The following is an 18,528-nucleotide window of genomic DNA, read 5'->3' as shown; positions in this document are numbered from 1 at the left end:
GACCTTTATTTAGGGCTTAAAGGGGTGCTACCTTTATGGTACCTTCTCAATAAGTAATCCAATCCTCAGACCTAGACTCGGGTTTTTCAAAGATATGTTTTTCCAAAACTTAAGAAGTCATTTTTTTAAGGTTTTCTTTTTTATTTTACTTTCCTTTTTAAAAATAAATGACGACTCCAATTTTTATAAGGAGTCCATAAGTGGGGACGCACGTGAAAAATGTTAGTCCATAAGTACATATCCACATATTTATACAAGTATTCCAAGCACAAAAAATAGAAACTTTCCTAACCTACCTTCACTATCAAATCCCCTTGATTACGGGATTATCTTAATCCTTTCTTTAATTACAACATTATACAGTTATAATCTTTCCTAATTACATTCTTCTACACTCCCCATCAAGCTGGTAAATAGATGTTTTCTATTCCCAACTTGGATACACTTGTTTGAAACGTTGTACTACTTAAATCTTTGGTGAATATATTTGCAAGTTGGTGATCGGTAGATACATAAGGAGTACATATCAACCCGCTATCTAATTTATCCTAAATGAAATGTCTGTGTATCTCTATGTGCTTCATTCGATCATGTTGCATTGGATTATGTGCAATACTTATTGCTGATTTATTGTCGCAGTAAAGGCTCATTGGGCCATCCCATTTAATCTTCAAATCTTCCAAAATAATCTTCAACCATAGTAGTTCACAAACTCCTTAGGCCATTGTGCAAAATTCTACTTCTACACTAGACCTCGCCACCAAACTTTGTTTCTTAATTCTTAATATTACCATATTCCCACCAAAAAAGGTGCAATACCCAGTTATCGATCTTTTGTCAACCACAGATCCAACATAATCTGCATTTGTGTATGCTTCAAGTTCTAGTCTTAAGTTTCATTTAAATAGGATGCCCTTTCCTGGAGACCCCTTAAGGTACTATAGCACTCGATTAGCAACTTGCAAATAAACTTCTTTTAGACTATACATGAACTGGCTAACCACACTCACAAAATATGACATATATGATCTTGTGTTAGAGAGATAAATGAGTTTTCCTACCAAACATTAATACATTTCTCTATCTACTGCAGCATCTTCCTCAACCTCTCCAAACTTATGATTAGGATCTATTAGTGTGCTTGTTGGTTTACATGCCAACTTCCCTGTTTCCTTGAGGAGGTCAGTTACATATTTTTGATGAGAAATAAAAATTCCCTACTAAGAATGTGCAACTTCAATTCCTAAGAAGTATTTTAACCTTCTTAACTCTTCAATTTCAAACTCCTCGATCAAGCATTGCCTCAAAGTCCGTCTCTCCTTTTCATCATTTCCCGTCACAATGATGTCATTTACATATACCACAAGAGTTGTAACTCTTCCTGAATCTGAATGCTTGATGAACAACCTATGATCTCCCTAACTTTGTATATATCCCATGTTTTTCATCACTTTAGAAAACCTTCCAAACCACGCCTTTGGAGACTGTTTTAGCCCGTATAGAGCTTTCTTCAATTTACACACTTTTTTAGTGGCTAGATCACTTCTAAATCCAAGAGAGACTTTCATATAAATCTCTTATTCCAGATATCCATTCAGAAATGCATTTTTGACATTGAATTGTTGTAGATCCCAATTATTATTTGTTGTCAATGCTAACAAAATTTTGATTGTGTTCATCTTAGCAGCTAGAGCAAATGTCTCAACGAAAATCTAGGTGGTGTTGGCTCTAACATTGAGAAAATTTGGAAAAAATTTCCAATGGTCAATTCTTGGTGAAAGAATTTCCTTCACCTACTTAACTAATAACTTCTCTAGCAAAAGAAAGGCCTACTTAACACTAAATAGGATAAAATTCAAAAACAAAAAGTTGTTTAGCCAAAGGGCACTAAATGAGGAGATGATTGCCTAACTCTTCATGCCCTTTTAATTTTATAGATAACATTTTTTTTTCATTTTTTTTTTTCCTTGATGGGACTCAAACCTATTTTTTACCAGAAACAAAAGTGACGCATTTCTATTAAATAGAAAGGAGGACAATACATCCTTCTAAAGTATAAAAAATCTAATTATAAAAAAAGAAAAAAAGTGAAACTCCACACAAAGAAACAATACAAGCTACACACTCAAGGAAGAAATAAAAAGGTCTAAGAATAACCCAAAGATTTTCTAATTGGGAGAATAAAAATCAACTTCAGAAGAGGTTGTTTATCTTCTTCTAGTTTTGCTATCCTAGTTAATGGGAATGCAAAGGGTTGGGTTAAGGCCTCTAGAGGTTTGAGACAGGGAGATCCTCTTTCTCCTTTCCTTTTTACTCTAGTAGCAGATGTTCTAAGTAGATTGATGATTAGAGCTGAGGAAACTGGGATAACTGAGGGTTTCATTGTGGGGAGGGATAGGACTAGAGTGTCCTTGTTACAGTTTGCTGATGATACCATATTTTTCTCTAAAGCCTCTTTGGATCTTCTTCAAAACCTTAAGATTATCCTTTTGGTTTTTGGGCAAGTATCTGGTTTAAAAATCAACTTAGAAAAAAGCACCATTTCAGGTATTAACACTAGGCAGGAAATGTTGTCTAGTTTGGCTTTGGTTTTGGAGTGCAGAGTGTCAGAGTGACCTTTGTCTTATTTAGGCCTTCCTTTGGGAGGGAACCCAAAGACAATAGGATTTTGGGATCCAGTGGTTGAGAAAATTTCGAGGAGGCTGGATGGGTGGAAAAAGGCCTATTTGTCTTTGGGAGGGAGGATTACTTTAATTCAGTCTTGTCTGTCTCACATCCCTAGCTACTTCCTCTCCCTCTTCAAAATCCCTGTATCTATAGCTTCAAAGATTGAGAAGATGCAAAGGGATTTTCTTTGGTCTAGGGCCGGGGAAGGGAAGAAAGATCACCTAATCAGATGGGAGGTTGTTAGTAGACCAAGGGAGATGGGAGGTTTGGGCTTTGGGAAGACTTCTATGAGAAATAGTGCCCTCTTAGGGAAATGGCTTTGGAGGTTCCCTAGAGAAAGGAGCGGTCTTTGGCATAAGGTTATTGCGAGTATATATGGGACACATCCTAATGGATGGGACGCCAACATGGTGGTTAGATGGTCTCACAGATGTCCTTGGAAGGCTATTGCTCAAGTTTTCCAAGAGTTCTCCCCTTTTGTCCGCCTAGTGGTGGGCAATGGGGAGAGAATTCGGTTTTGGGAAGATCTTTGATGGAGAAACCAAACTTTGTGTTCTCAATTTGCTGATCTCTACAGAGTTATTTCTGTGAAAAACCTTACTGTCTCAAATGTCCTTGGCAATTCCTTACCATTGTCTTGGAATTTTAACTTTCGCCGCAATCTAACGGATCCAGAAATTGATCTCCTTCAGAGATTAATGTCCTCCCTTAATTTTGTGCTTCTTTCTCCTTCTTCATCAGACTCAAGAGTGTGGTCTTTGTCTTCGTCAGGCTCGTTTTCAGTGAAATCTTTTTTCTATGCCTTGTCAAAAGTTTCAAATCCTTTAATGTTCCTTCCGGCCAAGTTTTTATGGAGCTCAAAAGTCCCTTCAAAGGTTAAGGCCCTCGCTTGGTTAGTAGCACATGGGAAGGTAAACACTAATGACAAGTTGCAATTGAGAAAACCCTACAAAGCCCTCTGTCCTCAATGGTGCATTCTTTGCAAACGAAATGGAGAGTCGATTGACCACCTTTTTCTTCATTGTCCCGTTACCATTGGACTTTGGCACAGGTTGTTCAATCTAGTAGGTGTGATTTGGGTCCCTCCAAGGAGCCTTGAGGACATGTTGGTTATTTCTTTTAAAGGCTTGGGGAACTCATTAAGAGGCAAGATACTTTGGCAAATTGCTTGCTTTACTTTGATTTGGATGGTGTGGCAAGAAAGGAACAATAGGATCTTTGAGGATAAAGGGAGAACGGAAGAGATGGTTTGGGATTTGATCCGGTTTTATTCTTCTCTATGGGCTTCTTGTACTGAAGCTTTTAGAGGAATTCCTCTAAGCATTCTACAACTCAATTGGATTGGGGTTTGCGTTTCAAGAGTTTGAAGATTGTTGGGGTTTCTTTTGTTTTTAGAGTTCTATTGTTGGGTGTTTTTCCTTGGTTTTGTGTAGGAAGGACCTCTCATCCTTCCCTTGGTTTTTTTTCTCTTTCTTTTGTCTCTTTTTTCTCTCTTGTATTTGTTCTTTTATTAATATATTCTTCTTCGTTTCTGATAAAAAAAAAATCAACTTCAAAAGAAACTAAGAGTTTTGCTCCTCCTTTGATTAAACAATTCACCACTTGATTTGCTAAGCAAGGACCGCAAGGAAAAGAACACCCTAACTTTGTATAAGTATCAAAAAACTCGAAGAAGCAATTGATCAAACCTCCATGCCTCCCTTCCCTTCTTTTTTTTTTTTTTTTTTTTTTAGATACTGAAAAAATGATAGCAATGGCATCTTCTTCCATTAGAAGATTGACAAGGCCCAAAGTTGTAGCTTACACAAGGACCTCAAGAAGAGCTAGAATCTCAACCCCAATAGCAAAACCTACTCTTTCAAGTTTAGAGTATGCTTTTAGTTACATGCCCCAATGATCTTTAAAGCACCCCAATCCCTAGATGCCTTAGGGTATCCAAAGAACATCCATAAAAATTTAATTTGGCATAACTCCTAGAAGAGTAACCCCATTAGGAAGGTCTTCTCAACCAATCTCCTAGACCTAAATACAAGGGACCAATCTAATAATAGAAGGGACTTGAACCTAAAACCTACAACTAATCTAACTTGATGGGACTTGAACCTAGAACATTCCACATCCCCACCCCACCTTCGTGCCAATTGAGCCAAGCCTCAAAAGCTCCTCATGCCCCTTATGCATATGACACCTACTTGTAAGAATTCACCCAATAGGTATAGCAACACTGGTAATCCTCAAAGACCCTCTTTCTTGTTTGGATAATCAACATCAAACAACTATAGTAACCTAAGTTTAGGAAGGACGTAACATTAAGTGGTAAAGAAAAGGATTAATATAAGAATGATAGAACAAATGCCCAATCACATCAACACCAAGTTACATTATCAATTTTAAAAGAGTAAAGAAGATAAGATAATGAAACTGTAAGATAATAGGCAATGTGATTGACATCATATATTGCATGGTAATGAGGGCAAAAATCATATCTTAGACTCGTTTTTAGCATTAAAAGCACTCCCCAACAAGTTAATTATACGCTACACCAGATATGTTCAGCTTTCTCACATTTTCCTGTTAATCCAAGATGCTTTTGTGACACTCAAGAGGCAAGAATGGAGTAATAGCAGAGCCAAAGGAGCAAAGTTGCATAAAGCTCAATGATGCAACCCTATTTCAACCACTCCTAAGTTTGATGTTAGTTGAAGGGGTCAGAATCCATATGAGCTGAAACAATTTTTTTTACATTCTATTCTCATTGATTTGCACAAAATTTGGACACTGTTTGCATAAAAGATTGATGAAAAATAAAAAAATAGTTTAAGGAAAACATCTTGCCTATTCCCTAAATGGTACCAAGATGGCACCACAAAGACTTAGCTCCATTTCACCTTGCTTTGGCATCATTTCACCCTATGCAAATCCATCATGTTGTGAAAAATGGCATCACTCAAGCCTTAACACCATTTCATATTGATGCTCTGGGACAGCACAAGCCTACCACTTTTTTTAGACCCTTCCTAGCTCACAATCAAATCTCCACCTTGCTTTTTATACCTTCACATGGCCTACCACTTAGGTCAACCCAAAAAAACCTATAAATGTCCATTTTGGACTTGATGGACATGGACTAGGGGTCCCTTGATGGGGAGCTATTCTTCAACCTTCAACCTTGGGAACTATTATTGCAACTTAGAACTTTGTAATGTTTTGGATGTTTTAAGTGACTTGGATGTCTTACAAACTTTCATATTGGTTGTATCTTCATTTAGCTATAGTTCCCCTTCATTTTTGTATAACTTTAAACCTTAAATTTGGATTTTAATGGCAATGATTCCACACTTAGCTTTTTATACTTTAGTGTTGAATCCATGCTTTTTGAGTAGTGGCTTAGGCCGTGGAAAAGGGGGTCCTTGGGACCTCCCTTATGCCCATGAAATGACCCTCAAACTAAGTTCTTTAATGATAATCTTGTCTCATGGCTTGAACCCTCTTGTATTTTATTAGAAAAGCACTCGTTAATACTTGGAAACAAGAGTTTACAAGCCTCTTATGGAGTATCTCGAGTGCTTGATGGATAAGCATCATTATAACTTGAGATACCACTCTAATTGAGCTTCTAATGCAGTTTGGTAAGCAAAGAGGAGGACGCTTTAAAGATACTATCTAGTGATCTAAGTCACATGGTTGAGGCAATTAGAAGGAAAAGAAATAGAGGCTTGTGTTGAATATCTCTCAGTTGAAAATACCAGAAGATAATCTCAGCTATAGAGACATGAATGAGGATCATCTATTCATTATCCCGGTCTTTTCATCTCCCCTACACCCCTAAGGTTACCTCCCTATGGTTCAATACCTGATTCATTGGTTATATAATATGCTATTGTGCACCTATCAGAAAAAAAAATAACATGCTATTGTGCATATTAGGCATACACATTTAAGAGCAGTCATAATGATAGAAAAATAGCCTAGGATTTGTTATATAATATGCTATTGTGCAATCCTTAAATATAATATGGACAAATAAAAATAAAAATAATAATAATAAATAAATAAACCACAAAGGTGTATAGAGACTACAAAATTACCAACCACAATAAAACTAATAACTGATTTCTTCAAATATGAGTTGTACAATAGTTACCTCACAAAGTGCTACAAGCATTAAACAAGAGGAGAGTTCACAAGCTTTGTTCCGTATACTTCTTATCAGATGCATTTGCCTTTCTTCATCTAGTCCCTTGGAATCTATAATATCAATAATCGGTGGTTCATTTGGATACTAGCACAAGAAAGAGACAAATATTAATGCACAAATCAACTCATACAACTACTTGCTAGAATCGACCAACAAATTCATATAAATCAGAGTGAAATTTGATATAAAACACAGAAAGAAAACACCATACTAAGCTTTCATAACTACAAATGATCAGGGACGGGGAGTGAGCGGGGTGAGAGGTGGGACACTAGTAAAGGTCGCCTAAGTTCAGACAAATGACAAAAGGAAGGGCAAAAGGCTTCAAAATTGACCATTAAGGGGGGAAAACACCTGAATTACAGTAGAAGCAAAAGCAGCAGTATGGTAATATTGGCAGTTCCATCGACAGTATTAGTAATAGTAAAATAGTAGCAGGGGGAGGAGTAGCATGGTAGTTCTTGTTATGCTAACTACAGTAACAAGAAGTAGATACCAAGAAATAGTAGCAATAATCCTGATCTTCCAAATTACTGAGATTTTAGATAAGTTCTTTTTCTCACAAAGGACTATACTATACTAATTGGAAATTAAAAATATACACACCCAAAGAAAGGGAAAATGCATCTACATCAATGAGAAAAATGTTTTCAATAATTTCTCTACTCCCTCCTTTCCCTTGTCCAATTTCTCTTTGAGATTGTCATAACTTGAAACCAAACTCCAAGGTTACAATATTTTCAATACTGAATTTTTATTTTTTTATATTAAAAACGAACAATTGTATTAAAATAGAAAAACAAGAGAAGAATGAGAAGTCCTCCCCAAGATGTACAAACCTAATAAAGAAACTGAGAAAGCCTCCACTAAAGAAGGAGAGCTATACTAAAAGACAAAAGGCCTATACACATATAATGAACGCAAACCTTGTAGACCCAACCCTCAAGTATGCAAATTAAGTTGAATTACACTCAAAGGATAGAGTTTAAAAATGTTTGTACAATAAGCCCAAAAAGAAACATAAAACTGAAGAGAATCCCATATCAACTCCAGCATCCTCCAAGTATCCTCAAAATCCTAGCGTTCCTTTCTTTCCACACAATCCACAACAAAGAGAGGCACGCTATCCTCCAAAGAGTCTTGCCTCTATTAGAATTCCCAAAACACTTGAAGGAGATCACCATCATATCGCAAATACTATCTGGTCGAACCCAATCCATCCCCGCTTGAGAAAAGATCCTATGCCACAAGCCTAAAATGATTGGGCGGTGCAAGAAGAGATGATCAATCGTCTCACTACTCCCCCTGCAGAGGATACACCAATCATGGCTAAGGGCTTTGAAAGACTCCTTATTGTAGCATGTCATTGGTATTTATCTTCTTATGTGCCACTAACCAAGCAAAGGCCCCGACTTTAAAAGGGACTTTTGTCTTCCACAAAAAATTAGTTGGGTAGAAAGGAATGGAATCTAAGAAATTGGATAAGGCCGAAAAAAAAATGAGTTTACTAAGAAAGCTCCTAAAGATGACGAAACCTAAGCTTTCGCATCTGGAACAGAAGAAGATAAATGAACACTAGAAAGTAAAGACAATAGTCTTTCAAGATCCACAAACTCCACATCAAATAGATTGCGACAAAGAGTGAAATCCCAAGACAAAGAAGTGTTATTACCCAGGATAGCTAAAATAGGAAGGTTTTTTGTTGTGGTGATTCTGAAGAATCTTGGAAATTGTAAGCAAAAAGGTCGATCACCCCACCATAGATCTTCCCAAAAACAAATTATAGTCCCATCACCCACCACAAAGCGAGCGTGTGTGGAAAAAACTTGGAGCAAATGTGCGATGGTCTTCCAGGAGCAACGATGTGACCATCTAACTATATTGTTGGTGTCCCATCCATTTGAATGTGTCCATAGATGCTCAAGATAACCTGGTTCCAAAGGGTAGAACTTTCCTTAGGGTACATTCAGAGTCATTTCCCTAATAAAGCTTGGTTCCTTTTAGGAGACTTAAAAGAAAAAAAGAAAAATATTCTTTTGGACATAGTGGGGTTGGATGAGAAGGAACAAGAAGGACTTTAAGGAAAGGGGAATTGGAAGAGGTATTGCTAAAGGAAGAGGTGTTTTGAAGGCAGAAATCTAAAATCAATTGGATAAAGGAAGGGGATTGCAATTCTAAGTTTTTTCATAAGGTGGCCAACGGCAAGAGGAATAAGAAGTTCATTAAATCCTTGGTGTTAGAAGACGGGGTAGTTTTAGATAACATTGAAAGCATTTCAGAGGAGATTAAGCATCATTTCGGAAAATTATTTTACAAGCCTTCTGAAGGCTCTTGGAGGATAGAAGGTTTGGATTGGTCTCTTATTTCAGCAGAGAGTGTCGTGTATCACCCTTACTCGAAAAAGGATATTCACAATGTCGTGTTGCATCTAAACAAGGAAAAGGTCCCTGGTCCAAATGGTTTCACAATTGGTTTTTTATCAAGAGTGTTGGGAGACGATTAAGGATGATCTTTTAAGAGTTTTCTTAGAGTTTCACAATAATGGGATAATCAATCAAAGCACAAATGTCACCTTCATTGCTCTTATGCCAAAAAAGAGTCAATCAAGTAGGATCTTAGATTACAGACCCATCAGTTTGGTTACCAATTTGTACAAAATCATAGCCAAGGTACTCTCAGGGCAGTTGCGTAAAGTTCTTCAAGATACCATTTTTTTTACTCAAGGTGCTTTTGTTGAAGGGAGGTAGATTCTAGATGTCGTCTTGATTGCAAATGAGTTGGTGGATGAAAAGAGGAGATCAAGAAAGGAAGGGCTAGTCTTCAAAATTGATTTTGAAAAAGCCTATGACCATGTTGATTGGGATTTTTTAGATCATGTTCTTGAAAGAAAAGGGTTTAGCTTAAGATGGAGGTCCTGGATGAGGGGTTGTTTATCTTCGGCGACTTTTGCAATCTTAGTAAATGGTAATGCAAAGGGTTGGGTTAAGGCTTTTAGAGGCCTAAGACAAGGAGATCCCCTTTCCCCTTTTCTCTTCACCATTGTGGTTGATGTTTTAAGTAGATTGATTGTGAGGGCAAAAGAGAAAGGTGTGTTTGAGGGGTTTTTGGTCGATAAAGATAGGACCAGGGTGTCTTATTTACAATTCGCGGATGACACAATCTTTTTCTCTAGAGCATCCTTGGAAGAGTTGCAATCTCTTAAGCTAATTTTGGTGGTGTTTGGGCGTTTGTCAAGGTTAAGGATTAATCTAAATAAGAGCACTCTCTCTGGAATCAACATTAGTCAAAGTCAAACAACCAAGTTCGCTTCTATACTTGATTGTGCAGTCTCTGATTGGCCTTTAATGTATTTGGGTCTTCCTTTAGGGAGGAACCCAAATTCGATTTCTTTTTGGGACCCTGTGTTGGATAGAGTCTCTAAGAGGTTGGATAGATGGAAAAGAGTTTTCTTGTCCTTAGGTGGTAGAATCACCCTAATTCAGTCATGTTTGTCACACATTCCGAACTACTTTCTTTCTCTTTTTAAGATTCTAGCCTTAGTTGCTTTAAGGATAGAAAAATTACAAAGAGATTTTCTTTGGTCGGTTTCAAGAGAGGGTAAAAGGGATCATTTGGTCAAGTGGGATTTAGTTTGTAGGCCTAAGGAGTTTGGTACTTTAGGGTTTGGGAAATGTTTTCTAAGGAATCAAGCTTTATTAGGGAAATGGCTTTGGAGGTACCCTAAGGAAAGTTCTACCATTTGGCATTAAGTTATCTTGAGCATCTATGGGACACATTCAAATGGATGGGACACCAACAATATAGTATGATGGTCACATCGTTACCCTTAGAAGGCCACTGCACATTTGTTTCAAGTTTTTTCCACACACACTTGCTTTGTGATGGGTGATGAGATCAGAATTCATTTTTGGGAAGATCTATGGTGGGGGGATCAACCTTTTTGCCTACAATTTCCAAGACTCTTCAGAGTCACCACAACAAAAAACCTTCCTATTTCAGCTATCTTAGGTAATAACACTTCTTTGTCTTAGGATTTTACTTTTCGTCGTAATCTATCTGATACAGAGTTTGTGGATCTTGAAAGACTATTGTCTCTACTTTCTAGTGTTCATTTATCCCCTTCTGTTCCAAATGTGAAAGCTTGGGTTCCATCCTCTTCAAGACTTTCTCAGTAAACTTGTTTTTTTCAGCCTTATCCAATTTCTCAAATTTTATTTCTTTCTATCCTACTAATTTTGTGGAAGACAAAAGTCTCTTCTAAAGTCAAGGCCTTTGCTTGGTTAGTGGCACATAAGAAGGTAAATACCAATGGCATGCTACAATTAAGGAGGCCTTTCAAAGCCCTTAGCCCCAATTGGTGCATCCTCTGTAGGGGGAGTAGTGAGACAATTGATCATCTCTTCTTGCACTGTCCGATCACTTTAGGTTTGTGGCATAGGATCTTTTCTCAGGCGGGGATCGATTGGGTTCAGCCAAGCAGTATTCGTGATATGATGGTGATCTCCTTTAAGTGTTTTGGGAATTCTATCAGAGACAGGACTCTCTAGAGGATAACGTGCCTCTCTTTGTTGTGGATTGTGTGGAGAGAGAGGAACACTAGGATTTTCGAGGATACGTGGAGCACACCGGAGTCGATGTGGGATTCTCTTCAGTTTTATGTTTCTTTTTAGGCTTACCATACAGACAGTTTTAAACCCTATCCTTTGAGTGTAATTCAGCTTAACTAGTTGTCAATTTGCACACCTTAGAATTGGGTACACAAGGTTTGAGTTCATTATATATGTATAGGCCTTTTGTCTTTTTGTATAGCCCTCTTTCTTTAGCAGAGGTCTTCTCAGTTTTTGTTCAGGTTTGAACTTCTTGGGGAAGATTTCTCATTCTTTTCATGTTTTTCTTTTTTAATACAATTGTTCGTTTATGATCAAAAACAAAAACAAAAAAAATACAAAAAACAAAAAAAATAAAATAAAATAAAATTGAAGCTTGGTTCCTCAGAGAATTTTTCCCAAATCCTAAACCACCAAACTCCCAGGTTACAATGTTTTCAATTTGGAAGTTGCATCCAAGCTAAAGAGGGTACCATATTGACATTTGACAAAAATAACACCTCATTCTTGGTCTGACAAGCATGAGATTTTTGTTGCACAATTTGCTAGATTTGTTTCCCCTGTCATGCTTATCTCTTAACTTTAGGTGTCACTACTTTTCTTTTATGTTTTTTTTTTTTTTTGATCAATAAGTATAAGATTGTATTGCTAAGAGGCGCTAAAGAAGCGACCCACCGAATTACAGTATAAAGGAACTTACCCCCTTACAAAAGGGCCCAAACATCAAAGGACAAGGCAAAACAAAAAAACCTCTCCCTTAACGCATACACACCCAATCTATAAAATCTATTAAGGTCGAAGGACCATCTTTTATCCACAATTTGGTTTCCGACCACAAAAAATACACAAAAGATGCTTTCAGCCTTTGAATGGACAGCCCACAATCCTCAAATGCAATTGAATTTCTAGCCTTCCAAATAACCCAAAACAAGCATAACGGTCCCAAATGCCACGCCACCTTCCTTTTCTTTCCCACAAAAGAACCCCTCCACCCTAAAAGGGTTTCCTTGACCGAACAAGGGAAAACCCACGAAACGCCAAAAAAGGAAAGGAACACCATCCATACTTCCCTCGTTTTTTCACAATGGATAAGAAGGTGGTCAATTGTCTCCTCACTCTTATGGCAAAGAAAACATCTATTTTCCATAACCCAACCTCTCTTTTGCAAGCGATCCAAGGTTAGAACTCTCCCCCAAGAAGCCTCCCACGCAAAAAAGCTCAATTTGGGCTGCACACAAGAGTTCCATATAATATTTGAAGGGAAGAAAGCAAGAGACCCCGGCTGCATGGTCCTATACAAAGATTTCACCGAGAAATCCCCATCCTTTGAAGCCATCCACTTCACCGTATCCTCCTCATCCCCTCCAAGCAACAAAAAAGCCTTTCCACTTCTTCCAACTCCCAATCGTTGAAAGGTCTATTGAAACAAGGGTTCCAACTTCCCCCCCATTCCCCCTCGGCTGTCCACACTTCATTTACCCAAGCCTCTTTGTTCAAAGCTAAAGCAAATAAAGAAGGAAAAGCCTCACTCAAAGGGATGGTTTCACACCATTTGTCTTTCCAAAACTTCACTTTCCCACCATCACCCACCACAAAGCCAACAAAAGGGGTCACTTGATGTCCCATTTTACTTATTGCCTTCCACAAACCAAACCCGTAGGCCTCCCTTGACTCACAAGATCTCCACCCTCCTCTTTCTTCCCCGTATTTCCCTCTGATCACTTGGTTCCAAAGAGCCTTTCTTTCATTTGCAAAATGCCAAACCCATTTGCCAAGGAGAGCCCTATTGAAGGCCCCAAGACTCTTAACCCCTAACCCTCCGCTTCTTTTATGTGGGTAACACAACCACAGGATATATATTTTACTAAGTTTCTTCCCAAGGCACTATTTGGCAACATGAAACCAGAGTACAAGTAATGAGCAGGAACTTACAAAACTGCTTCCAAATTTCATAAACACTGAAAGACAAGACTTAAACTAAAAACTTGTTAGCAGAGGGAAAATCTTGTGATATATTTCTTCTTTTCTTTTTTTTTCTTTCTGATTGGATAAGAGGTTCTTTACAGAAAAAGGTCAAAAATGGCCTCTCTTTTCTAGTCCTTCTTCCCAAACACAAAGATGGCTTTTCTAGTCCTTACTCCCAAACACAATGATCAAGCCCACTTTCTTTATTCTTTTTTTTTTTTTTTGAGTAAAAACATTTTTATATATATTAAATTCAAAAAATTCCATAAATGTCTAGCTACAGTGTAATATCTATGATTTTCATGATGTAATATTCAATGATATGGTCTTAACATTACAATTTCTTGATAAAAGACTGCATTATTGACCAAAAAAATCAACTGACAACTTAGAACCTTGAGTTAACTAAGTGAACTACATAGGTGAATGCATAAATGATTTGAAGTACCTTTGAACCTGCTTGTATCCCAAGAACTGCTTCAACAAACTGCGAAGGAGAACAAGAGATTTGTAAACAAGTCTCAGTCAGCAAACTAGTTAACAAATCACACCCCTAATTCAGTAAGTGAAACACCATTTCTTTTTACAGGTGACCAGAAATATATGAAAGAAAGTCAAGCATAAACCAACATTTTGCGCCCCCCCCCCCCCCCCCCCCATCACAGCCATAAATATAATCAAATGTAAATTTGGGAAATTTTTCTTGCTGGCAAAATGAAAAATGCATTTCAACACTCTAATATTCTGTAGCAGTTAAGCGGAGCCATTCGGGTTTCTTTAGTAGCTCTTGAGTCAAGAGAGAAAGATCCATGCCCTCCTAGCCGTTCATCTAGGTTATGGAAGCTTTTCAGCCACATTCTCTTTTTCATCTTGGTTTAGAAGGCTCTTCAGCAGGTTGATATGTTATGGAATGAAATTTGCATGTTGAAAGATATTAAGGCATGGAAAAGGCGAAAGAGCAAGGAATTTGGTGTCACACCCCTTAGACATAAAATGATAAGATGACATTCTCCGCAGCCAACCAAGTACAGTTGGAAAACATTAGGGGTGTCCTTCAATGCTTTGAAATTGTGCTGGTTTCTGGATTAATTAGGAAAAAAGGGTCATTTACCTATTTGGGAGGTTAAGGATTAACCAATACTCATTCTCTAGTTTACAACGTAGGTCTGCTTGCTTTTGCATTTTGTATGTGATCTTACGTCAAGGAGTCTTTAAGGCCAGAATGACATGGAAGTTAGTGGTGAGCACTTTGGAAGGAGGTTAGCAGAAGTAGAGCACCTTTGAAAATGAGGCAGGTTAACTTTGATCAAGATTGCCTGGGCTAGTTTGCCAACCTATCTTATGAATCTTTTCACAATCCTTTGCTTGGTGGCAACAAAATTAAAGAAGCTATAGCAACTTTGTAGGAAGGTTACCAAGGGAAGTTCATATTGACGAGTGACAGAAGGTAGTAAAACTAACTAGAATGGAGGACTAAGGCACCTTTGTGTGTTCAACTGGTTGTGGAGGTATACTTATAAAGACACAAGTGAGGAAGTTGGCAAGTAGCACTTAGTGATTAGAAAGGTGTACCAAGATTTTTCAGAGTCAGGGAAGGGCCTAAAATAAAATTCTGAACAGAAACTTGGTACAGGAAGGTACCACTGATAGAGGTCTTAGCTGATTTGTACATAAATAAGGAAGCAAGGTTTGCTGATTATGGCAGGCTTGTTTGATCCATGTTTTAGTGAAACTTCTAGAACCAGCAAAAAGGAGTAGTGAGTTATTTGTTCCAAGCTTTAAAAGGGAATGAGGACTTGGTCAGGGTGTGGATTCTATGGGTGCAACTCGGGCTGCTTGGGTCACATTGACAATCAAACTAAACCCAATCCTAATAAAAGATCATTTGCCTAAATGGATCCAAATTATTTTCTAAAATAAGTTCTCCAAATTGAGCTCAATAAGCTGAGGCTGAAATCAGGTTAAATTTGGACAAGTGAACATCCATTCAGGTTGTATGGAGTGGTAGGTTATGAGATCAGGTTGCATGCATCAGGTTGAGCCCACAACGGCAATCAAAAAGGGCATAGGCGAGAATTGCCAAACCATGATAAAATTGTATTTGCATGTCTCCATTCCTTTCTATTTGCATTTATTGAGTTATTTATTGCTTAATTCAATTAGTTTTCAAAAAAGTTTTATTAACCCAATCCCCACCCCCACCCTCGTGGGTGTTTTGTTCAAGTTAATTAGTCTTGTTTCAAAACTTCTATAATTGAATTAATTAAATCCTTAAAAACTTATAAAATAAAACAAATAATTGAATATATAATACTTCTGGAAAAAAAAATTAAGCAAGAACAAACAAAATAAGTACAAAAATTAGAAAATTTGTATTGTAAAATAAAAAAGAAATCAACTTTAAAAATTAAGGACAAACTCAACAAATTGACTGTCAAACATCCTTCATATAATTATTTCTTATTTTAACTTAAATATGATTGTATTTCATACACATAAAGGTTGAAAAAATAATAATAATAAAGAGGGAAAGAAAGGAAGAAAAAAACTTTTGGTGATTTTAACTTGAGAGTATTTATGTTTTTTGAAAAGAAGAAAAAAAGGAAAAGTGAATATCTTACTTAAATCAACAACTTATACTTAGTTTACTAGATATTCGAGTCTGTTCATGTTCTACTAATAGCAAAAGTAACAATAGTAGTTCTTCAAAAAGATTTTGTAATTCATGATTTATCTTCAACAAAAATTGAAATTAATTTGCCTTTTGAAGAGATGAAGTTGCATTTGTACTTAAGTGACAATTTGTATTTGAAATTGACAAGCTGAAAATCCTTTAATGATAATAATAGCATTTTGTAATTTAAGTGACAAATAAAAGGATACACTTGTCACTTAAATTATTATAAAACACTTCTCTAAGAAATGTTTTTGCAAACTGACATCTCTCAGTGACTGTTTCAACTTCTGGGTTTCATGAGTGTTGCAACCCTATTAGAATTCGAAAAAAAAACTGGTGCACAATTGAACATTGGAATGACTGGAATGGAATGCAACACCTAACCCATTCCACAAACCAACATAACTTTAGTACTGTTTGGGGAGTTAATAAGCATTTTAGATATTCATGCCTTACACAACTGTCTTTATCAAATTAAGCCAGCTTCAATGTTAATCCTCTATTGTCATTGAGAACCCAATTTCCTATGCACTAACTATCATCAAATGTAATTTCCGCCAGATGTGATTTCCAGGACACCACAAAAAATAAAATAAAAGAAAATAAATCCATGGAAAAGGTGGATAGTTTAAAGTTGTATAAGCAACTCACATAGACATGTTTGGACACCACATGGGAATTGAATTCCACCATTTTTTTATTTAAGTAATTCTATGTACAAGTGCATAATCTTAAGCCAATATATGAATGGGAGCATTGAAACAACTGATAATGGAACTTTGTAATGGCATCTTATAAAATCCTAAAACCCATATCAACTAATTGGTTTTTGGAAATTGATTCAATTTCCTTTAATGGCCTATTTCTAATGGCGGATTCAAACTTTCAAACACTATGTGAAGTCCAATGGAGCATTCAATATTCTTGAGACTTCAGTCATTACCTCAATACCAAAACCAATCCCAAACCACTCCTATTGGCTAGTACTTCCAAACAAGGCCACCAACCACAATACATAATATCACATAATTCGGCACAAGACTATATTCTAAACCGTGTTTCTCTTAATTGCACTCTACCATCCGTTTGGTTGCCAGGAAATCGGCAGAAAAGAAACAAAAATGAAAGTTTGAATTTCATGCATGGGAGTATCCTCCTCAGCTACACCAAATGAGGCACACTGATGGAAAGGTTGTCTCGTGTCTGGCTCCCAGATCAAAATTTTAAGACTTGAAATTTGATTTTAATCTCTTTTCAGACAATTCCAGCCACCATACCAAGCAATATCCTATTGCAATTAAACAATTGGAATTCCAAGTCAGTCACTGAACTAGGAAACAAAATCAAGCAAAAGCGAGATAAAATCCGTAGCAGTTGCTTCGGATCAGACCACCCATGAAAACTTAGAAAGGTAGATTTTGTCATGATCTAATCCCTTGTTCGGATACCAAGAAAGAGCAACCAAAACATAAATTAAACTAAAATATCAAATCTGATAAATGAAACTAAAGTCTCCACCTAACTCTAATAGAACCACTCGGCTTATTTCAGGTGAACTTTTGCTTGAAACCAACCTAAAATCCTAAAAAAATTTCATTATTTGACTTAATTAAGGTCTAAACTTTAATTTCTTTCCCCAATTTTCCCAGCCAAAAATAACATAAGAATGAAGATTTTCTTTTTCTTTTCTCTTCCTCCGTTTTTTCAGCAACCAAACAGTATTAAAATTACGAAAGATCGAAAGCGGGGACCTGTTGCGATGAAACGTCAGCGGTCCGAGGCTTGATATGGACGTGAAGATGGGGAGGGAAGTGATCGAGAACCAGACAATCTTCGCCATAGACTGCTTGTACGGCTTCAACTTCGATCGCCACTTCTTCTTCCGCCATTGATAGAAATTACGAGAGAACGAGATATGTCTCCTTTGATTCTCCCGCTCTGTTGTGGCCACGAGTTTGTTCCTTTTCCACAGCGGGATAATCGCCGGTGACGCTTAATACCGAACGGCGGATGTAGGGTGGAGGAGCGTGGGGAGAGCTGTAGCGTATACTTCCCCTCGCGATTGATTACTGTAGGGATTTTTTTTTTATATTTATTTTTAAAAATTAAAACCACGGCTCTCAAAAACCCAATTTTAAAATTCTAATCATTCATCATTTTTTTTATCTCATTTTTTATAAAAATGCCCTTATTTTTTCTTATAAAAATAATTTTTCTTTTAAAACATATATATAAATATTTCAAGTAATTAACAATATTTATACCAATAATATATTATTTTTCAAACAAAGAAAAATTATAAAGTACTGAATTCGGTTACCTATCGAAATTGATCCACCTCCGTTGGATCTCACATGTGGTAAGATGCTATTGGTCCAAAATTGAGGGTATAATACCGAAAAGAATATTTTAAC

At 36.9% G+C, this 18,528-nt stretch overlaps 1 protein-coding gene across 1 annotated transcript in view; it reads right to left on the bottom strand.

Annotated features, from left to right (window-relative positions):
* LOC100253028 (uncharacterized) overlaps window positions 1-18,197 on the bottom strand; it is a 62,445-nt gene extending 44,248 nt beyond the window's left edge. The window contains exons 1-3 of the mRNA XM_010663101.3: window positions 17,866-18,197; window positions 13,886-13,924; window positions 6,812-6,949 (exon numbers count right to left, since the gene is read on the bottom strand). Coding sequence (XP_010661403.1) covers window positions 6,812-6,949; window positions 13,886-13,924; window positions 17,866-18,003 — 315 coding nt within the window. The 5' untranslated portion in view covers window positions 18,004-18,197. The remainder of the gene's footprint in view (window positions 1-6,811; window positions 6,950-13,885; window positions 13,925-17,865) is intronic.
* Window positions 18,198-18,528: the final 331 nt, after the last annotated feature.

Source organism: Vitis vinifera, chromosome 15 (genome assembly GCF_030704535.1).
Source record: "Vitis vinifera cultivar Pinot Noir 40024 chromosome 15, ASM3070453v1".
In the NCBI taxonomy this organism is placed as follows: Eukaryota; Viridiplantae; Streptophyta; class Magnoliopsida; order Vitales; family Vitaceae; genus Vitis; species Vitis vinifera.
This window is presented reverse-complemented; position numbering and strand designations above follow the sequence as displayed.